The sequence below is a fragment of the Staurois parvus genome, unplaced genomic scaffold (assembly GCF_062004578.1).
Source record: "Staurois parvus isolate SC_StPar_1 unplaced genomic scaffold, SC_StPar_1.0 ptg001903l, whole genome shotgun sequence".
Lineage (NCBI taxonomy): Eukaryota > Metazoa > Chordata > Amphibia > Anura > Ranidae > Staurois > Staurois parvus.
Window position 1 is genome coordinate 12,548 of NW_028319699.1, and position 20,538 is coordinate 33,085.

Genomic DNA, 20,538 nt, shown 5'->3' on the forward strand with positions numbered 1-20,538 from the left:
CTAAAAATGTCCACGGCTAAGCCATAGTCCTGATAGTTTTCACAATATGACCATTTGTTTGCAACTCACGCCGCCCATTGACATTCATTGAAACTCTACTCTAGCCGCCTCAAATTTGAAGGGCAATTTCTAAACTGCGACTGTGCCTTCATTTTTAATATTTCAGAGACATACTAAGCATCAAAATGTAGGAATGCATTTCTCACTCTATCAAGCTTGCCATGTGCACTTTTTAAATTTCATCAATCAATTGGTTAGTGTAATGTTTACTATCTTTACTCACTCCAAACACTCCACACAGTTACTCCGCCCACTCCATAAAGTTACTCTGCCCAGTCCAACCTTTTCACAGTTACTCCAGCCACTCCAACCACACAACAGTTACTCAAGCCACTCCACCCAGTTACTCCGCCCACTCCAGTTGTAGACCACTGGTGGAGGCAAGAACACTTCACACAATTTCCCCAGAAATTGTAGCTTTTCTAGGTTTTTATTTGTTTTGTTCCGGGCCTACCTTTTGTTACATCCCTCCGATTGCAGAGCATTGATCCAGCATAGAAGTAAAAGTTTGTGGTTGAAGTAAATTCACAGCATTTATAAAGCTGGTTTTAGGAAGGCCAGAAAATGTGATTCTCTCTGCTTTTCTAGATGACATCAGAAAGTTCCGCCGTCAGCTGTCTGTGTATGACGATCCATCACTGAGGAGGATATACGAGTATTACAGAGATGATCTGACCTACATCCTGGAGAACATGAACCCTCATTCCATCCTGGCAGAACTACAATCTCTGGGAGTTTTAAACACAGATGTAAGATATTTCTACATTTCCTACAGTAAAATACAGTATGTGTGGTACAGGGGAGCTCCATATAAAACACCCAATCCTTTATAATTGTACACCAAATCACTCCATACTGATCATAAATAACTGAACTTTATAATAAATCCACAAGATAAATGTGATCATATCAGCACTTCATTACATCCCACATACAACTTTTAAAGCCATTTACACAACTGTTGCCACCAGAATATAATTATTATTTATTTTTTTTAAATAGCAAAGATGGCTGTATGAGTACGTTACCCGCGGAGTTATGTTGTTTCTTCTCACATCACAAAAGCCTCACATCCATATCTCCATATACATGTTAGACATGCCCACATGGAAGAAAAATATATATGAAATATAGTTTAAAAATATTCTTCCCAAATATTTTGACATATATTTGAAATACTACAATTATGGCCATATTCAATATATTTCAAAATGTATTTCAATAAATATATATACATACACTGTATGTTGAAATGCGTTTTTACTACAAAATATACGAAAAATAATTTTAAAAATACATTTTCAAATATACTGTATTTCTTTAAAAATACATTTAATCTACATTTTTGGAATGCATTTACAAATATATGTTGAAATGACTTTTTAATATGTTAAAAAAAAATGTGAAGAATATTTTAAAAATATATATTTTTAAAAATATTTTTCATATAGTTTGTAATATATAAAAAACGCATTTCAAAATGCAGTATACATATATGTATTAAAATATATTTTTAAATACATACTGAATAGGGCCAAAATTTTAGTATTTAAATATATATCAATATATTTGGGAAGAATATTTTTAAATTTATATTTCAAATATATTTTTTTTCCATGTGGGTGATACCTCTTCCTATCGCTCTCTGCATGTTTATTGGGGTATTGGGGATGAGCAGCAAATATCGGCCAAGTTGTATTTGTTGGGAAATTTTTCCAAAAATTGTCTCAAAATTATTTTTTAAAAAAATGTTTTCTTTTGAAAGCTATGAGCATGACTGGCCTGGCAACATTGAATGGATGTTTTGTAGCATCTAGAATAAAAAGCTTTTAAAAAATTAAAAAAAGAATCAAAAATGTAATTTAAAATATGCAAGAAAGATATATATATATATAAAAAAAAAAAAGGCAGGAGAGTAATCATTACATCTTTGTTTGACCTGCTGATCACATGCCTTATAATCAACTCCATGTAAAGTGAGTAAGTAGTGAGATAATCACACTGACCTCCATGTTCCCAATTCTCTGATTTCTGAAAGTTCTGCTCTAAGCGATCTCCGGGAGTTGAACCTTTCTATTAAATGCTGTAAATCAATAAAATAATATATGCTTACAGTTCATTTTTTTATAAAGCACTTCCAGCTCCAACAACAACCTTTCTTTGGCCATTAGACAGCGGAGAAGGACCCCTGTGACCCGTGTAGAAGCAGTGGTCTCTCTGCACAGATCAGACATGCCTAATGCTGAATCAGAATTAGAACTGTCCAATCAGCAACACTCACACTCCCTGCTGACTGGGGAGAGCTGCAGAGAGCAGAGCAGCAATTATGTGAAATAGACCTGCAGTAAGAACAAATGAACAACCTCGGGATCTATTAGAAGAAAATTAGCTATCTGCTTCGTATTCTACACCAGAAAAATATGAAAGCCCTCCCCATACCATTCACTGAAAACCATTGAAGTAATCACCTTCTGATAGTTCAGATCAGGCTGACAATGGGAGTGTCTGCACTGGGTGCTAACAATGGTACAAATCCTGTCTACCATCTCTATCTTGCCTGATGCTCTGGTAGTATCCTAGTCAGGGCTTTTTTTCTCAAAGAATAGGTGCAGGAACCCTTGTTTCCACCTCCTACCCACCTCTGAGCACCGTCCCTTGGTTCCACCCCCTACCCACCTCTGAGCACCGTCCCTTGGTTCCACCCTCTGCCCACCTCTGAGCACCGTCCCTTGGTTCCACCCTCTGCCCACCTCTGAGCACCGTCCCTTGGTTCCACCCCTTACCCACCTCTGAGCACCGTCCCTTGGTTCCACCCTCTGCCCACCTCTGAGCACCGTCCCTTGGTTCCACCCTCTACCCACCTCTGAGCACCGTCCCTTGGTTCCACCCTCTGCCCACCTCTGAGCACCGTCCCTTGGTTCCACCCTCTGCCCACCTCTGAGCACCGTCCCTTGTTTCCACCCCTTACCCACCCTCCAAGTACCGCTCCTTTTAGAGAATACAGAGCCAAGTTTTATTTTGTATGGAATTTGTTAATGATAACAAGAAAAACAGTAAAATACTCTACAGCCAGCAACATTAGCCCCCCCAGCAACAATGGACCATCACAACAAAATTACACCCCAGCAAGAATAGACTCCCAGCAGCAAGCATCAATAGACCACTCAGTACTGTAGATCTCTTCCGGCAACAACTGACCTCCCAGAAACATGAGATCTCTCTCCATCAACAATAGATTCCTCTCCAGCAACAATAGATCCCATTCTAGCAACAATAGATCCCTCCACAGCAACAAGAGACCACCATGCAAAAATATATCCCCTCCAGTGACAATAGATCCCCAGCAGCCAGCATCAATAGACCCTCCAGCCTCCCTTGCCATTACATACATTAAAGTGTTACTAAACCCACAACAGTACAATCAGTCTGTAGATGCAGTAAAGCATGCTTGTTATACTCACTGTGGAACCTAAGGGGTTTATCCTCTGCATTGTGTAAAAAGTTAGTTTGATCCTGTCTTCTATGTTCCTCCCCTTTTTCAAGTAACTACCACTTATCTCCTAAACTAAGACAGACTGAACCGTAGGTATTTTGCACATGCTCAGTTTGGTGTGTATTGCTAGAGAATTTTTTTTTTCCTTGGGAGAGTGCTCAGAACAGGGCCAATCAGCACTGGTCAGGCAGAGGTCTGCATCCTCCTAGAGCAGAAAGAAAACGTCTCCTACATGCTTTAACCTCTTCCCGTCCGGACACTTTCCCCCCCTTCCAGTCCGGACACTTTCCCCCCCTTCCAGTCCAGGCCAATTTTCAGCTTTCAGCGCTATCATACTTTGAATGACAATTGCACGGTCATGCAACACTGTACCCATCTGAATTTTTTAGCATTTTTTTGAGACAGATAAAGCTTTATTTTGGTGGTATTTATTCACCACTGGGATTTTTATTTTTTTGCTATGTAAATTAAAAAGTCCAAAAATTTTGAAAAAAAAGTGTTTTTCTTATAAAATTTTGCAAATAAACAGTATTTCATCATAAATCTTGGCCAAAATGTATTCTGTTATATTTTTAGTAAAAAACAATAACCCAAATTAGTTTATAATCAAAACTTATAATTTTTAAACATTTATTTTACATTTTTTTTTTTTTTTACATACTGTCACCCTAGCAGTACAGTGTCACCATGGTGACACTGTACTACTTGTGGGGGGTGATGAAGATTTTTTTTTTTTTTTTACACTGATTGCTTTTATACTCATATAGGATGTAAAAGCAATCCTTTCTCCTTCTCTCTAGCTGCATTCTTGCAGCCATTGAGAATTACTGAGTGAGCTGTTATTGGTCACAGCTTGTCACATGGTACAAGGCTGTTGTGAATAGCCCTGTACCATGTGATCTCTGTTATCATTCACAGATTTCACACGTAGTAAGCAATGATGTCAGAAGTGACATCTTGCTTACTACTCTGCATGTGATCACTGATTGGCCAATCAGTGATCACATGATCGGGACCTCGTACAGAGGTCCCGTACGACGGTCGGTGTTCCACTGTGTCCGGAGGACACAGCGGGCACCGGATCACGGTGCTGCGCGCTCCCAGGGAGCACGCACAACCAGGGTGCGGGGAGGCCGTTTATAAACGGCCACCCGACCCAGCAGTGCCACCGTCCAGCTGTTTATATACAATGGCCGGACAGGAGGTGGTTAACCAGTGCTCTGCTGGACACTAATAGAAATCAAAAGACTGCTATATACTGCTGATGAGAAAAGGTATTTAGCAGTTTACATTTACTAAAATAATTGCATTTCCATGTTGTGTGTACTGCGGGAGACCAGATATAGTGAATGCAGGGTCCGGGGAGAGCGGATATAGTGAATGCAGGGTCCGGGGAGAGCGGATATAGTCAATGCAGGGTCCGGGGAGAGCGGATATAGTGAATGCAGGGTCCGGGGAGAGCGGATATAGTGAATGCAGGGTCCGGGGAGAGCGGATATAGTGAATGCAGGGTCCGAGGAGACCGGATATAGTGAATTCAGGGTCCGGGGAGACCAGATATAGTGAATGCAGGGTCCGGGGAGACCAGATATAGTGAATGCAGGGTCCGGGGAGAGCGGATATAGTGAATGCGGGGTCCGGGGAGAGTGGATATAGTGAATGCAGGGTCCGGGGAGAGCGGATATAGTGAATGCGGGGTCCGAGGAGAGCGGATATAGTAAATGCAGGGTCCAGGGAGAGCGGATATAGTCAATGCGGGGTCCATGGTGACCAGATAAAGTGATTGCAGGGTCAGGGGAAACCAGATATAGTGAATGAAGGGTCCGGGAGACCGGATATAGTTAATGCAGGGTCCGGGGAGAGGGATATGGTGAATGCGGGGTCCAGGGAGAGCGGATATAGTGAATGCGGGGTCCGGGGAGAGCGGATATAGTGAATGTGGGGTCCGGGGAGAGCGGATATAGTGAATGAGGGGTCCGGGCAGAGAGGATATAGTGAATGCAAGGTTCTAGGAGACCAGGGATAGTTAATGCAGGGTTCTAGGAGAGCAGATATAGTGAATGCAGGGTCCAGGGAGAGCGGATATAGTGAATGCGGGGTCCAGGGAGAGCGGATATAGTGAATGCAGGGTCCGGGGAGAGCGGATATAGTGAATGCGGGGTCCGGGGAGAGCGGATATAGTGAATGAGGGGTCCGGGCAGAGAGGATATAGTGAATGCAAGGTTCTAGGAGACCAGGTATAGTGAATGCAGGATTCAGGGAGACCGAATATAGTGAATGCGGGGTCCAGGGAGAGCGGATATAGTGAATGCAGGGTCCATGGAGACCGGATATAGTGAATGCAGGGTTCTAGGAGACCGGATATAGTGAATGCGGGGTCCGGGGGGAGCGGATTTAGTGAATGCGGGGTCCGGGGAGAGCAGATATAGTGAATGCGGGGTCCGGGGAGAGCGGATATAGTGAATGCGGGGTCCGGGGAGAGCGGATATAGTGAATGCGGGGTCCGGGGAGAGCGGATATAGTGATTATTACAACAACTGGTGTTAGAAGGAGGAGCCATTCTGAAAAGCACACAAAAGTCAGGCAGAGTTCAGGCACTATAACTTCACTATGACAGGATTTACTTTTCTGAACAGAGCGGTCAGAGCAACCAGAATTATTGTTTAATGTTTTACGTAATAAAACACAATATATTGAAATTACATTTCTAAATGTGGAAATGGAACAATCATAAGATGTCTTTTTGCAGAAATACCTGCCAATGGAAAAAGATCACTCTTCCTTCTCTCGCACCTTGTTACAAGACATTCAGGATCGGGGAAGAGAAGCTGTGATTGGACTCTGGGAATGTCTCTGTGCAGTACAGACAGATCGCCCTCATCCGAATTTATTGGCCGTTCTGGATGAGATCACACAGAGAGGTAACAGGACTTTGTGTTATCAGTCAACATTGTGATAAAATAATGATTGACACCAATTACCCCAAAATAATAACTGACACCAATTACCCCAAAATAATGACTGACACCAGTTACCCTAAAATAATAACTGACACCAATTATGCCAAGTGTAACTCCATTGTTGGCAAACTACACTATCATTGTTCTCTCTTTTCCTCTGTGACAGAGTTTCTCTCCTTCCCATTTCCATACAGAAAACCTCGCTGTCACTAGTGAAAAGGCTCGATTATTATTACACAATATTTTATGTACTAGCCTTTTCACTAGTGATTTAAATCAAATCCTCCCTGATCCTGAAGGATCTTATTGTGTGTTGCAGCTGCCAGTGGGAAGAAGAGGAGGGAAACCGGCAGCACTGCGGGGGCGGGGCACACAGGGGGGGCCTGGCCAGCAGGGGGAAATGTATGGTGTACAGAGAAGGTGATCATTGGGTGCAGCAGAAGGCAATTACTAGAACCAATCCCCTGTATGGCTCTCTGTGCAGCAGCTGAAAGCCAGCAGAAGGTAGAGAAGAGGGCAGGCCAAAATGCGCCCCCCCTCCCCCCGGTTTATGATGTGTAAGCTTAAAGGATCCTATGCCCAGCTGTCACACACTTGTTAAAATCACTGCCACTACTCCTGTCAGGCTTGTAACTGATGGAAGGTGCCCCTATCCCTACAGAGAACCACTGTGCCCAGGGCAGCCGCCCCTCTTGCCCACCCCTTGTCCCAGCCCTGAGAGCCATACAGGGGATTGGTTCCAGTAATTGCCCCCCTGCCATGCCAATCACCCTCTCTGCCCACATCCGATTCACCCAGCTGGCTTGGGCCCCATACAGGAGGACTGGTGGTACCCCCCCATCCACGGCCATGATAGACAGACTTTCTACCAATATTTTTTTGTGGAATGTAAACTATGTGCACACATTACTCCTAAACCTCTATCTTCTGAAAAGCTTGTTTGGTCTTCTCACTAATTGTTCTGACTCGACTACAGGATGATAAACGTTATCTCCAGCGATGTATAAAGATATACCACATGGTGTTGAATATATCTCTTGCATCAGGTCAGACAGCTGAACCCAATGAATAAACTTACACGTTGAGGAAGTCAGATGAGGAAACCCATTTGAATGTTCCGTTTAATGGAGAATAACCATAGGTAGAAAAACGTTAACGGTACGGTCACCAATCAGTGTCCCTGATCACCGCCATGCCAGTTATATGATGACGATGTACTGCACTGGTGACAGTATGTAAAAAAAAAAATAGTGTAAATAATTTTTTTAATTTTCCGAAAAATTATGACAAAAAAATTACAACTTCAAAAAACTTGGCATGCCTGTTATGAAATAGGCCGGACTGTCTACTTTGCAAAAAGGGGTCATTTGGGGGATATCTGTCCTGTTCTGACATTCTTGGACCTGAAAAAATTAGATTGGCCGTCAGTACTTCAGGACTGATCAATATTCAGATATATCCCATAATTTGTGAACTCTATAACTTTCCTACAAACTAAAAAATACATCCTAATTTGGGTTATTTTCACCAAAGACATGGAGCAGAATACATCTCGGCCTAAATTTATGAAGAACAATTATTTATTTGCAAACTTTTATAACAGAAACAAAGAAAAATGTTTTTTTATTTTCAAAATTTTCAGTCTTTTTTTGTTAATTTAGCAAAAAATAAAAACCCCAGCGGTGATTAAATACCACCAAAAGAAAGCTCTAGTTGTGTGAAGAAAATGATAAAATTTAAGTTTGGGTACAATGTTGTATGACTGCGCAATTGTCATTCAAAGTGTGAGAGTGCTGAAACCTGAAAAATAGCCTGGGCAGGAAGGGGGTAAAATTGCCCGGTATTGGAGCGGTTAAAGACACAGAGCAATAATAAACAATTGATGGTCACAAAGAAATAATAATGAATCAAATAGTGTAACACAACACTACTAAAATAATTCTCTGTGACAATTGGTGCTATGCAGGCCATACACGGGTCAAATTCCGAACAATTTTTTAGAAAATCAGAAATTTCATGCATTTTGTAATCCGATGGTGCCACCATTGATTTCACAATTCGACCAATCAAGCCTTCAATTTCACGTTTTCTTTTCTTTCCAGATCACAGCTCATGCTCATTTCTTTTTCGATTATATTTCTCACACGATTCTCCCATCATTAATGAGAAATTTGTTTGTTTTTCAAAAACATTTCCAACATGCCCGATCACTCAAATTTTATTCGGCCACTCAAATGGTCGCATGAAAATCTGCTGTTTCTGTGGCCCCACAAATGGTGCGAATTTCGAATGAAAATTCTTAGAAAATTATTTCGGAAATCGACCTGTGTATGGCCAGCTTAATTTATTTTTCGATTCTCCTATCATTGATTAGAAATTCGTTTGTTTTTCAAAAAATATCCAACATGCCCGAGAACTCAAATCTGATGGTGGCACAAAAATCGGGCATTTCTGTGGCCCACTATGGTACGAAATTAGAATATAAACTCTTAGAAAATGTTTTCAAAAGAAAATTCTTTCGAAGTTTAACCCGTGTATGCCCGGCCTAGAGGAGAGGAAGCAGCAGTGAGCGGTCCTTATTACAGAAAACTCCTGCACAGACTAAAGTCTCACACTGATTACTGCACAGATCTGGAAGAACACAAAGCATACCAAGATTCAAGGAACAATACACAGGATGAATATATTCACACAATATTTCCTTATCCCCGAGTTCAGCTTTAATGTATTTTCTTTTGTTTGGACATAAATCTAATGTGTAGTTTGTGAAAGGTCAGCTTCAATCATACATGACTCAGACCGGTCATCTTCTATTCCTCTGTATAGGTGATCGTCTGGTGGATCAGATTCTGCTGGATGAACTCGGACACTCGCTGACTCCGGAGCTGAGAGGTAAAAACACCAAAACACATTATACATTATATCTTATAAAACACGAGATCAGATTCTGCCGGATTCTCGGAATGAAAGAATGAATGAACTGCAAGTCCCAACAGCCTTAGCGGCCGTGGGCTTGTAGTGTTCAGTGAACTACCACGGCGCTCCACAGTTCATTCCGTACACCCCATACATCCCCTAAATCCAGTACACCCCATACATCCCCTACACCCCGTACATCCCCTAAATCCAGTACACCCCATACATCCCCTACATCCCGTACACCCCATACATTCCATACGCCCTGTACAGCCCATACACCCCGTACATCCAGTAAACCCCATACATCCAGTACGTCCAATACATCCCTACACACCATTCATCCCCTACATCTTGTACATCTCCTATATCCCCGTACATCCCATACCACCCCGTACATCTAGTACACCCCATACATCCAGTACACCCCATACATCCCCTACATTTGGTACACCCCGTACATCCCCTACATTCAGTACACTCCGTACATCCCTACACCCCATACATCCCTACACACAGTACATCCCCTACATCCTGTACATCTCCTATATCCCCGTACATCCACTACAACCTGTACATCCCATACCCCCCATACAAATCCTGTACATCCAGTACACCACGTAAATCCCGTACATCCCATACATCCTGTACACCCCGTACATCCAGTACACCCAGTAAATCGATTATACCCCGTACCATCCCGTACACCCAGTACCATCCCGTATGGCCAAGCACATATTTTGACAGGTCTGCAGGAGACCTGCATGATATCAGATATCCACTGATCACCGGTGCAATGCTTTCCAGGCTCCTTTGGACAATAATAATAAATGCACATTTTTTTACCTGCAAAAAAATGTGCATTTATTATTTTTGTCCAAAAGGAGAACTTATCCTTTAACCGATCAAGCTGAAGTTAGAAGCTGATTGGCTCCCATGCACAGCTGTACCAGATTCTGCGTGTTCCAGTTTTAGTAAATCTCTCCCTATCATTCAACAGAACAGCAGACACAGAACAAGTAAGAACACAAATTCAGGTAAAAAAAAAATGCATATATTGAAAGACGCTCTGTCACGGGTCACCCACACGCCACGCTTACAGCGACTAGCTAACTGAGGCACGCACGTGCGGCCGTGACTTGGGGTAAGAGGGAATAAAGAGGACTTAACTTTGAATATATAAAACTGTATATAAGATTAACCGTGATATCCTTTCACAGCCTGCGCTACCTTTTGGCCACCACCGGAGGGAGCCTCCACTCCAATCCAGCTGGCTGACCACACACTGGCAAACACAAATCTTATATACAATCTGAAACCAATAGCTGTGCACACTCCCAACTAAAACTATAACATTCCTGACCCAGAAAAAAAGAAAAAACTTTCACCCTTGAAAGTGATATAATGTGTAAAATCTTTCTTCAACGACACTCTACCCAATTCTAATATCTACACCTCAAACAATTGATTAAATAAATAAATCAAGTGAATAAATTCATAAATCAATAAATAAGCCATAAATTCATAAAAGTCCCACAAATGTCTCTGAAATCTCCAAATGTACAAATCACTTTCTTTTCCACTTTCAAATCACATCGTGTTATGCTGTATATGATACTCCAACGTGTTGTATTTCAATGTTCTTGTACCTCAAAATAATGTAAACTAAAAATAGTGTATTACCTTTTACAAACAAACGCTTGTGCAAAAATAAATGTGTCATGCACACTGCATATCATGTGTATAAAAAAGTGCAAAGAGAAAAAAAAAAAAAAAAAATATATATATATATATATATATATATATAAACAAAATAAATATACACAAATATGAACACACGTGGACAAAAGTGAACACTCCAAACACAATGACCGTGTTCACAGCCTAACCACTTGCCTACCGGGCACTTATACCCCCTTCTTTACCAGGCCAATTTTGATTGACAATTGCGCGGTCATGCAAGATTGTACCCATTACAATGGGTACAATCTCACAAATAGAGCTTTCTTTTGGTGGTATTTAATCGCTGCTGGGCACTTTACTTTTTGTGCTATAAGCAAAAAAATTGCAAAACATTTTGAAAAAAAAAAAAGTTTTTTTGTTTCTATTATAACATTTTTCAAACAGGTAATTTTTCTCCTTCACTGATGTGCGTTGATGAGGCAGCACTGATGGGCACTGATAGGTGGCACTGATGAGCACTGATATTCAGCACTGAAGGGCACTGATAGGCGGCACTGATAGGCAGCACTAATGAGGTGTCACGGATAGGTGGCACTGATATGCAGCACTGATTGGTGGCACTGATAGGCGACACTGATAATGGGTACTGATAGACAGCACGGATAGGTGGCACTGACTGACATCACTGCTGGGCACTGACTGGCGGCACTGCTGGGCACTGACTGGCACAACCGCTGGGCACTGACTGGCAGCACTGCTAGGCACAGGTGGGTGGGCACAGGTGGGTGGCACTACTGGGCACAGGTAGGTGGCACTTCTGGGCACAGGCGGTGACACTGCTGGGTGGCACAGGTGGGCGCACTGCTGGGCACAGGTGGGCACATTGCTGGGCACAGGTGGGCGCACTGCTGGGCACAGGGGGGTGCACTGCTGGGCACAGGTGGGCGCACTGCTGGGCACAGGTGGGCACATTGCTGGGCACAGGTGGGCGCATTGCTGGGCACAGGGGGGTGCACTGCTGGGCACAGGTGGGCGCACTGCTGGGCACAGGTGGGCGGAACTTGTGTGTGGCACTGCTGGGCACCGATCATCAGGGCACTGGTGATCTGTGACCCTGATGATCGGTGCCGATCCCCGCTCTGACAACTGCCGGTTTTCGGCAGTACTTTCCTCACGATCTGACAGCGTGAGGAAAGTGCAGCCGAGAACCGGCGTTTGCATTTTCCTGGTGATCAGCGTGTCATTGGACACGGCTGATCACGTGGTAAAAGGCCGCTGTGATTGGCCTTTTACCACGTCGCGTGATCACCTGTGTCCGTAGGACACAGCGATCACGGAGATCGCCGGGTGCGCGCCCCCGGAGAGCGCGTTCTGGGAGGACGTCAGATGCTAGAAGCAGTTTGTTGTAGTTTTAGATGTAAGTTGATGAATAAAATGTTATCTTTGAACACTTTATAGCCTCTAAATATCTGATTTGCCTTATGAGGAATATGGGAACACGCTAACAGGAATATAAAGGAGCCTGGAGATGCCAGCATCTACTGTGTGGGAAAAGCTTGACATTACCTTCATAGGGTAATTACCCATTGCTGCACCAGTTGGAGTGTTTTCACTTGAGTTGCACACTTTAGAGTTCACTATTGAGTTTTATTTATTTTTGCAGTGAATGAGTTTACTACCACATTAAGCTGTGAACACGGTCATTGTGTTTGGAGTGTTCACTTTTGTCCACGTGTGTTCATATTTGTGTATATTTATTTTGTTTATATATATATACAGTATATATATATATATATATATATATATATATATTTATTTTTTATTTTTTTTCTCTTTGCACTTTTTATACACATGATATGCAGTGTGCATGACACATTTATTTTTGCACAAGCTTTTTTTTGTAAAAGGTAATTACACTATTTTTAGTTTATATTATTTTGAGGTACAAGAACATTGAAATACAACATGCTGGAGTATCATATACAGCATTACATGATGTGATTTGAAGGTGGAAAAGAAAGTGATTTGTATATTTGAGAGACATTTTTGGGACTTTTTATGAAATTATGGTTTATTTATTGATTTATGAATTTATTCACTTGATTTAATTAATTGTTTGAGGTGTAGATATTAGAATTGGGCAGAGTGTCGTTGAAGAAAGATTTCACACATTATATACAATCTGTTGCACTGATTAGAGTTGAGGAGCAGCCTAGCAATCACACACCCTTCTAGAGTCCCTCCCGCTATCCTAAAGCTAGAACCCCGGTGTTAATCACTCTTCCACTGTCCACACAGCCCCACACCAGACACACCACAAAAGGTAGACTGCCACCAGCCAACAGTTTATCCACAGAACGGTCTGTTGAGACACCCCACACACACAGATCTCTTGTCTGGCAGATTTGTTACCTTTACAATCTGCATGCAATCTGCCCACACGCAGTGCAATTGCATACAGATTGGCAATGAGCTTGACCGAGCGTTTAAAGGCACTAACATACAATACAATCTAATCTCTCCAATCTAATTTATCTGAAGATATGAGCCCGTGCTTAAATACACAGAAGTCACTAATTAATTTTAAGATTTAATATCCCGAAAGTGGGCAATGCATAAAATATGTACAAAATATAAAAAGTTACAGAAAAACAAAAAATACAAGAAGACACACAAATGACTATTCACTATAAAATAAAAGGGAATAAAGGATAGAAATAAAACTTTTGCCAAGATTTACCCTGCGACTGGAGCAAGTCAGAAAAAGTCCATAATCCGTTAGTTGATCGACCAGCTCCATACGAATTACAATGTCCGGGTACTCAATTTATGGGGATATGGACGTAGGCGGGACATTAGTCCTCGGCCAATTGACCCTGGGGGGTGTTCCTGTACCCACCCACAGGATGTTCTGGGTGCTGACCTGCCCATGGTCAATTGGACCAAGACCGGCTTGAATCACCAAGTCGGGAATTGGATTTCCGACACCAGCGCATCAGCCCGATCGCGACAGTACCAATCACTGTTCGACTGTCGCGATCCAGTGCCACATAACCATTTCCTGCATTTTCTTGGCCTTCTACCTAAGCCACAAATATGGTTTTTATATGTCGGTGTGACCCACAGAGTGCCCCATCAGAGGGAAGTATTTTCATCTCTCTGCAACTAATATTTTAGCTTTTATGAGAGATGAAACATTTCCTTTGATGTATATATTTTTTTTAGAGCTCCCAATGTCAGGGAGACAACCTGTCTACAGCCATTTCCTTTCAACGGGTTTCCCCAGAAGGTGACAAAATCTTATTAGCCCCCAGGTGCCACTTCCAGAGGAAGCTAGGCTTTTCAGATGTTAATTGAGTGAGCACATGCCTCTGCCTTAATTCTGAACACATCTTATATTATTATAACATGGAGTGCTAAATCTACATTTACGATTACATATTGCTACAGGTACAAAGAAAAAACTGGTCACCTACCCAGGTCTATAACTGGTTTTTTAAACAGTGAACATGGAAGGCATCACATATAAAATAAAAATAGGACTATCCTGCTCAACTTGCCAGCCTACCCCAGTCTAATAATGGCTATTGTCAGCAAGGAGCATAGATAGGTATAACTTATCAAAGAGGGGGATAAGAAAGCCAGTTCAAACTGCCAGCCAGTTAGCCAACTATCAAAAACCAAATTGACCTGTCTAAGAACATGCGTTTAAAAACAGGAGTTTAGTTAGCACACATTTGCAAATACATACGTAAGCCACAGAGTCACATCACGGCACCCTGAGTATCTGTGGTCCTAACTCTATAAATCTTGAGAGTCCTCACAATGAAGGCACATGCATTTAAATGGATAGAAACAAGGGCAGGTGAACCTGAGGGAGTCCACCCCTCATTAAGTTCATGGGAGCGCACCTGACACCCAGCATATAGCACAACAGCAGCCAGGGTGTCCAATGCACCCACTGAACCTCCAAAATCAACATACCCCTGTAAACCCCTGTTTTTAAATGCATGTTCTTAGACAGGTCAATTTGGTTTTTAATAGTTGGCTGTCTGGCAGTTTGAACTGGCTTTCTTTTCCCCCTCTTTGATAAGTTATACCTATCTATGCTCCTTGCTGACAATAGCCATTATTATACTGGGGTAGGCTGGCAAGTTGAGCAGGATAGTCCTGTTTTTATTTTATATTGCTACAGGTCAAATCTTATGTACTCAAATCTGTACATTCATGTCACATGTATGTCACACGCGTATCCTTAGGAAAAATAATTTTTAATTAGAAGTATTTCTTTATGGCTGACAATGCTGGGAGGAAGAAATAGGTTTGAAGTAATAAAGCAGAGAGACTGGCAGGAACACCAGGTATTTCTCACAAAGGAAGCAATACAAAGAGAACAGGAGACTTTATCACAAGTACTGCCTATGGTACAACAGACAAATATCGGGAATATGAAATGTTTGGGTAACATACACTTAAAATGAAAAATTAGAAGACAACATTCTCCTATGACTACTGATTCTCTTTAACCTTTCACCAACACCTCTTTATTGGGCTCTGAATGACAGGAAGCAGAAGCAGAGTTCCTGGTAATGTGATCGCTGTGATTGGCTGTTATAGCAGTCACATGATTAGGAACCCCCACCACCTCCCATTTATAAATAGTGACTGCTCAGTCAGTGCGCTGGTAGTGCTTGCTGCACAGAACAGAGGTGCACCATAGATGCATATGTGTGACGCATGGACGATACGGCCCACCCACCTCGCTGGCACACATATACATTAGGTAGTTGGAAAGTGGCCAACATTCTTGCTTTTATTATTTTATATTCATAGAAATTCTTGGTCAAAGATGTATTTTATATATCTGGATCAATGTATATCATTACAGTATATTTACATTTCATTTTATTGATTTGATTAATTTAAATTATATTGAGGTTACTGTAGAGGATGGGGGTGTGTGCTTTATTGTACTTCTACCATACAAAGTGCAGTACTGTGGTTGGTTGCCATGGTGAAAGGTGGGAGTTCCTGAATAACTTGGCTTTTAGTGACACAACGTTTCAGCTTCCAGCATCATCTTCCTTTGAAGCTTATGGTATTCAAACATGACATCTCAGAGCTGCTAAAAGAGCTGTAATTAGCTGGAGGTCCTATTCTGAATAATATCTGCATAGTAAAGTATCTCCAGTCAGGTGTGATCTCACCTGAGACATCCTGGAGCCGGAGATGCCAACACTAGCCACAAAGTATAGAAGAGGCAGCATAGGGTACTTATTGGGAATATGTGGGGAGGAGACCAAGGGGACACATTGAACTTTGAAGGGTGGTAGAGGAAGCCCCTGACAGCACCCCTTCCACTGGGAGTACTGCTTATACTTTCTCAACTACTGTTTTAACCTGAATCAAAAAATATTTCTATTATATTCCCAGATATTCAGGAAAAGCACAAACATCATCTGATGGAGAAGACTGAGACTCTAGTGGAGCATAGACCCCCAGGAACTACCCTGGAACCACAAAGATTCCTCATCAATGAGCGTTATGTGAAGCTGATTGTAGTCTCCACTGATCATTTCCGGCAGCGTCCCCAGAATGAGATAATACAGACCGGGGTAAAACATGAGGAATGCTTGAAGGATACACAAACTGGACTGGAACATATTTCCCCCAACAAACTGTTCCGATGGAACCTCCAGTCACAATGTGTACCACATGCAGTAATGGTGAGTGGAGTACCAGGAATAGGGAAGACCACACTGATGCAGAAGTTTGTCTATGACTGGGTGTACGGAAAACACTACCAAAGATTTGCCTTTGTCTTCTTCTTCAGATTCCGGGACCTTAATAGACTGGGAGATGTTAGCTTAGAGGAGATGATTCTTCAACAATATCCACATCTGGAGGGTCAGATTGGAAACATTTTACAAGATCCAGAGAGACTTCTGTTTATATTTGATGGCTTGGATGAAAGTATTCACCAAATGGATTTCAGATCAAGTAAACTGTCCAATCAAAAACAGAGAACACATTTTGATAAGATTGTGGTCAGTTTGGTAAGGCAGAGTCTTCTTAAGGGTTGCTCTGTACTGATGACCAGCCGCCCAACCAGACTGGCATCGGTTGATACCGATGTTTTCCAGAGAATAGCGGAGATCATGGGATTTCTCCATGAAGACAGACGGACCTTCTTCAAAAATTTCTGTGCAAATGAGGAATGGTCAGAGAAGGCTTTTCATTATGTGCAGGAGAATGACACGCTGTACACTTTCTGTTATATCCCAGCATACTGCTGGATCATCTGTACAGTGTTATCAATGTGCTTCAGAGCCCAACCAACAATCACCGATCAGCTGATGACATCATTACCCAAAACAGTGACACAACTCTTTGTGACTTTTGTCTCCAACATTCTGGCCAATCACAGCCAGAATACAGATGGCAGTCACACTGCCCGGGAACTGCTGACATCTATGGGGCGGATGGCAGAACATGGCGTCCTGAATCACATGGTTGTATTTGATGAGCGTCATCTGGAGTCATTCAGTGTGAGAAATGATAAACATCTCTTTTCATCTTTCCTGATGGAATCTGGTCAGCCTCCTGATGTGGATTACACCTTCTTACATCTCACTCTTCAGGAGTTTTTTGCTGCTTTAGTCCATTTTATTGACTATAATTCTGACAGATTACAGGAAACACTTGATGAGGCTGAATCTTACAAAGACGGCTGTGCCGAAATATTCCTCCGTTTCCTCTGCGGTTTCTCAGACTCTTCTACTAGATCCATGTTAAAGACTCATGTGGGAGTGTTGTCTACTCAGGCTGCCAGACATGTCATCATCTGGATCCAGAAGAAAATGACAGAACAAAGACCTGACACATCCATAAGAGGCAACAGAGATCTTCTTAATGTATTCTACTATCTCCATGAGAGCAGGAATAAGGTGTTGGTGTCACAATGTATTGGATCAAACAACATTGACTTTTTCAGTGTCCCCCTCAGCCCTCTGGACTGCTCTGTGCTGTCCTTTATCCTTCAATCCTGCAGAGAGATAGAAGTAAATCTAAATTCATGTAATATTCAGAGTGAAGGATTGAGAAAACTTGTACCGGCTCTACACAACATCAAGAGTCTGGGGTAAATATTAACTATGAATAATAAAATGTTCATAAATTTCCCCAGAGAAATTATTATTATTATATTGGATTTATATAGTGCCTACAGTTTATGCAGGGCTTTACAACATAAGGGCAGAGAGCACAATTACAATACAATTTAATACATGAGGGATCAGAGGGCCCGGCTTGTTAGAGCTTACAATCTAAGAGGGAGGGTCGAGAGATTCAAGAGGTAATAACTGTGGTTGATGGGCTGATGGACAAAATACATGTATAGTTGTTAGTTGGGGGCAGGATAGGCCTCTCTGTCCACTTTTAGATGATTCCCGAAAACTCATCTTTTCAGAGTAGAAGATAGATGGCATTGGGGAAGGGAGTTTCAAAGGATGGGAGCAGCTCTGGAGAAGTTACAAATTGTTGGTGCTTCTTGTTGTCTGTTATATGTGGACTCTATAGGTATCTGTGTGAATGTATCAGATTGTTACATCAAATGTACAGATGAGTAGAGGCAGCAGAATCTGATCTATGGGAGTAACATCAAGGTACAGGTAAAAGAGTAGAACCAGCACTTACATCTGAGGTAGTTTGCCCTTTGAAAATGTGTTATTACACGAAACGTGTTAGGGAGATACCCTTTCTCATGGAATACTAACCACATGACCTACAAACTACCTCAGATGTAAGTGCTGGTTCTACTCTTTTACCTATACCTTGATGTTACTCTTTTCTGATCATTAAACATACTACACTATTGGAGTTCTTTTCTCTCTGGGCTAATTTTTTTGGCACTGAGAGTCCTTATCCTGAAGGATCCTTTCTTGGTTCCCATCTGAATGCATGATCCCCCTGATGGCTGGAAATTGTACTGCTGGACAGTTAACCTGAGATGTGGAAACCTGCTTTGGATAGATGACAGCTGGTGAAGCACCCCCACCTGATGATCACATCCGCATGCTGAGTTCCCACCCCCAGAGTACCAAGGAGTAGGTCTTATATACTCCAACGCACATTTATCTGTGCTATCTGGTTAGTGCATAGTATGCTCATTGTTTCCAGCCACAGCAGTCACGAAAGTTATCCGCTGTTCTTTGTGTCACCACAGTCACATTACTTCGCATGAACTATATCCTACAAGTTTACGTTACTGTGTGATACTATCTGGTCGGTGCATAGTATGCTCATCGTTTCCAGCCACAGCAGTCACGAATGTTAATCATTGCTCACTGTGTCTCCACGGTCACATCACTCCGCATGAACTACTGTATATCCAATAAGTTTTGTTACTGTGAGATACCATTTGCATACTGTTAATATTATATAGTGCCACAGTCACAGCAGTCACGAAAGTTAATTATTTCTCACTGTGTCACCTCAGTCACATTAATCCGCATGTACTATATCAAATAAGTTTTAATACTGTGAGATACCACCTGCATACTGTAAATACTATATAGCGCCGCATTTGTATTTTAATTTTTGTCATTTCTTGGAGGATCTGAGGTTGTTCATCTTCTATGCTGGCTGCTCCCATCTGTGTTTTTCTTGTCACCCAGCGCTCATATTTTTATTGTTTATATTATACACACACAATATTGTACATTGTACATTCACATCAGTCCCTGCCCACATGGAGCTTAAAATCTAAGATCCCTAACTCACATACAGTTGTGTTCAAAATACTAGCAGTCAGACATCACTAACCGGATCAATCACTGTTTTTGGTAGAAATGATATTTCTACATGGCAAATAATTTCCTAGCAGGTGTAGTAGAGTAATAGAAATCCAACAGACCCAACAGTCATGACATGCATGCTGCTGATTCTGTGTCATTGAATCACTCATTGAAAGGGGCGTGTTCAAAATAACAGCAGTGTGGAGTTCTATTAGTGAGGTCATTCATTCTTTGAAAATCAGGTGGCAATTATTGCCCTTATTTAAGGAAGGAAGGCAGCAAATGTTGGACATGCTGGTTACAGTGCATTTCTCTCTGAAATTCTGAAGAAAATGGGTCGTTCCAGACATTGTTCAGAAGAACAGCGTACCTTGATTAAAAAGTTGATTGGAGGGGAAAACATATAAAGAAGTGCAGAAAATGATAGGCTGCTCAGCTAAAATGATGGCAAATGCTTTAAAATGGCAAACAAAACCTGAAAGACGTGGAAGAAAGTGAAAAACTACCATTGGAATGGATAGAAGAATAGCCAAAATGGCGCGGACTCAGCCAACAATCATCTCCAGGAAGATCAAAGAAGGTGTGACGTTCCCTGTGAGGACTGTTACAATTAGAAGACGCCGATGTGAAG

At 41.9% G+C, this 20,538-nt stretch overlaps 1 protein-coding gene across 1 annotated transcript in view; it reads left to right on the top strand.

The window, feature by feature from the left end:
* Window positions 1-648: 648 nt before the first annotated feature.
* The window catches only part of LOC149433836 (NACHT, LRR and PYD domains-containing protein 12-like), a gene marked incomplete at its 5' end in the record, with an annotated part of 66,126 nt that continues 46,236 nt past the window's right edge, over window positions 649-20,538 (top strand). Inside the window, 4 exons of the mRNA XM_089664380.1 lie at window positions 649-809; window positions 6,303-6,474; window positions 9,340-9,405; window positions 16,546-18,253. Coding sequence (XP_089520506.1) covers window positions 649-809; window positions 6,303-6,474; window positions 9,340-9,405; window positions 16,546-18,253 — 2,107 coding nt within the window. The remainder of the gene's footprint in view (window positions 810-6,302; window positions 6,475-9,339; window positions 9,406-16,545; window positions 18,254-20,538) is intronic.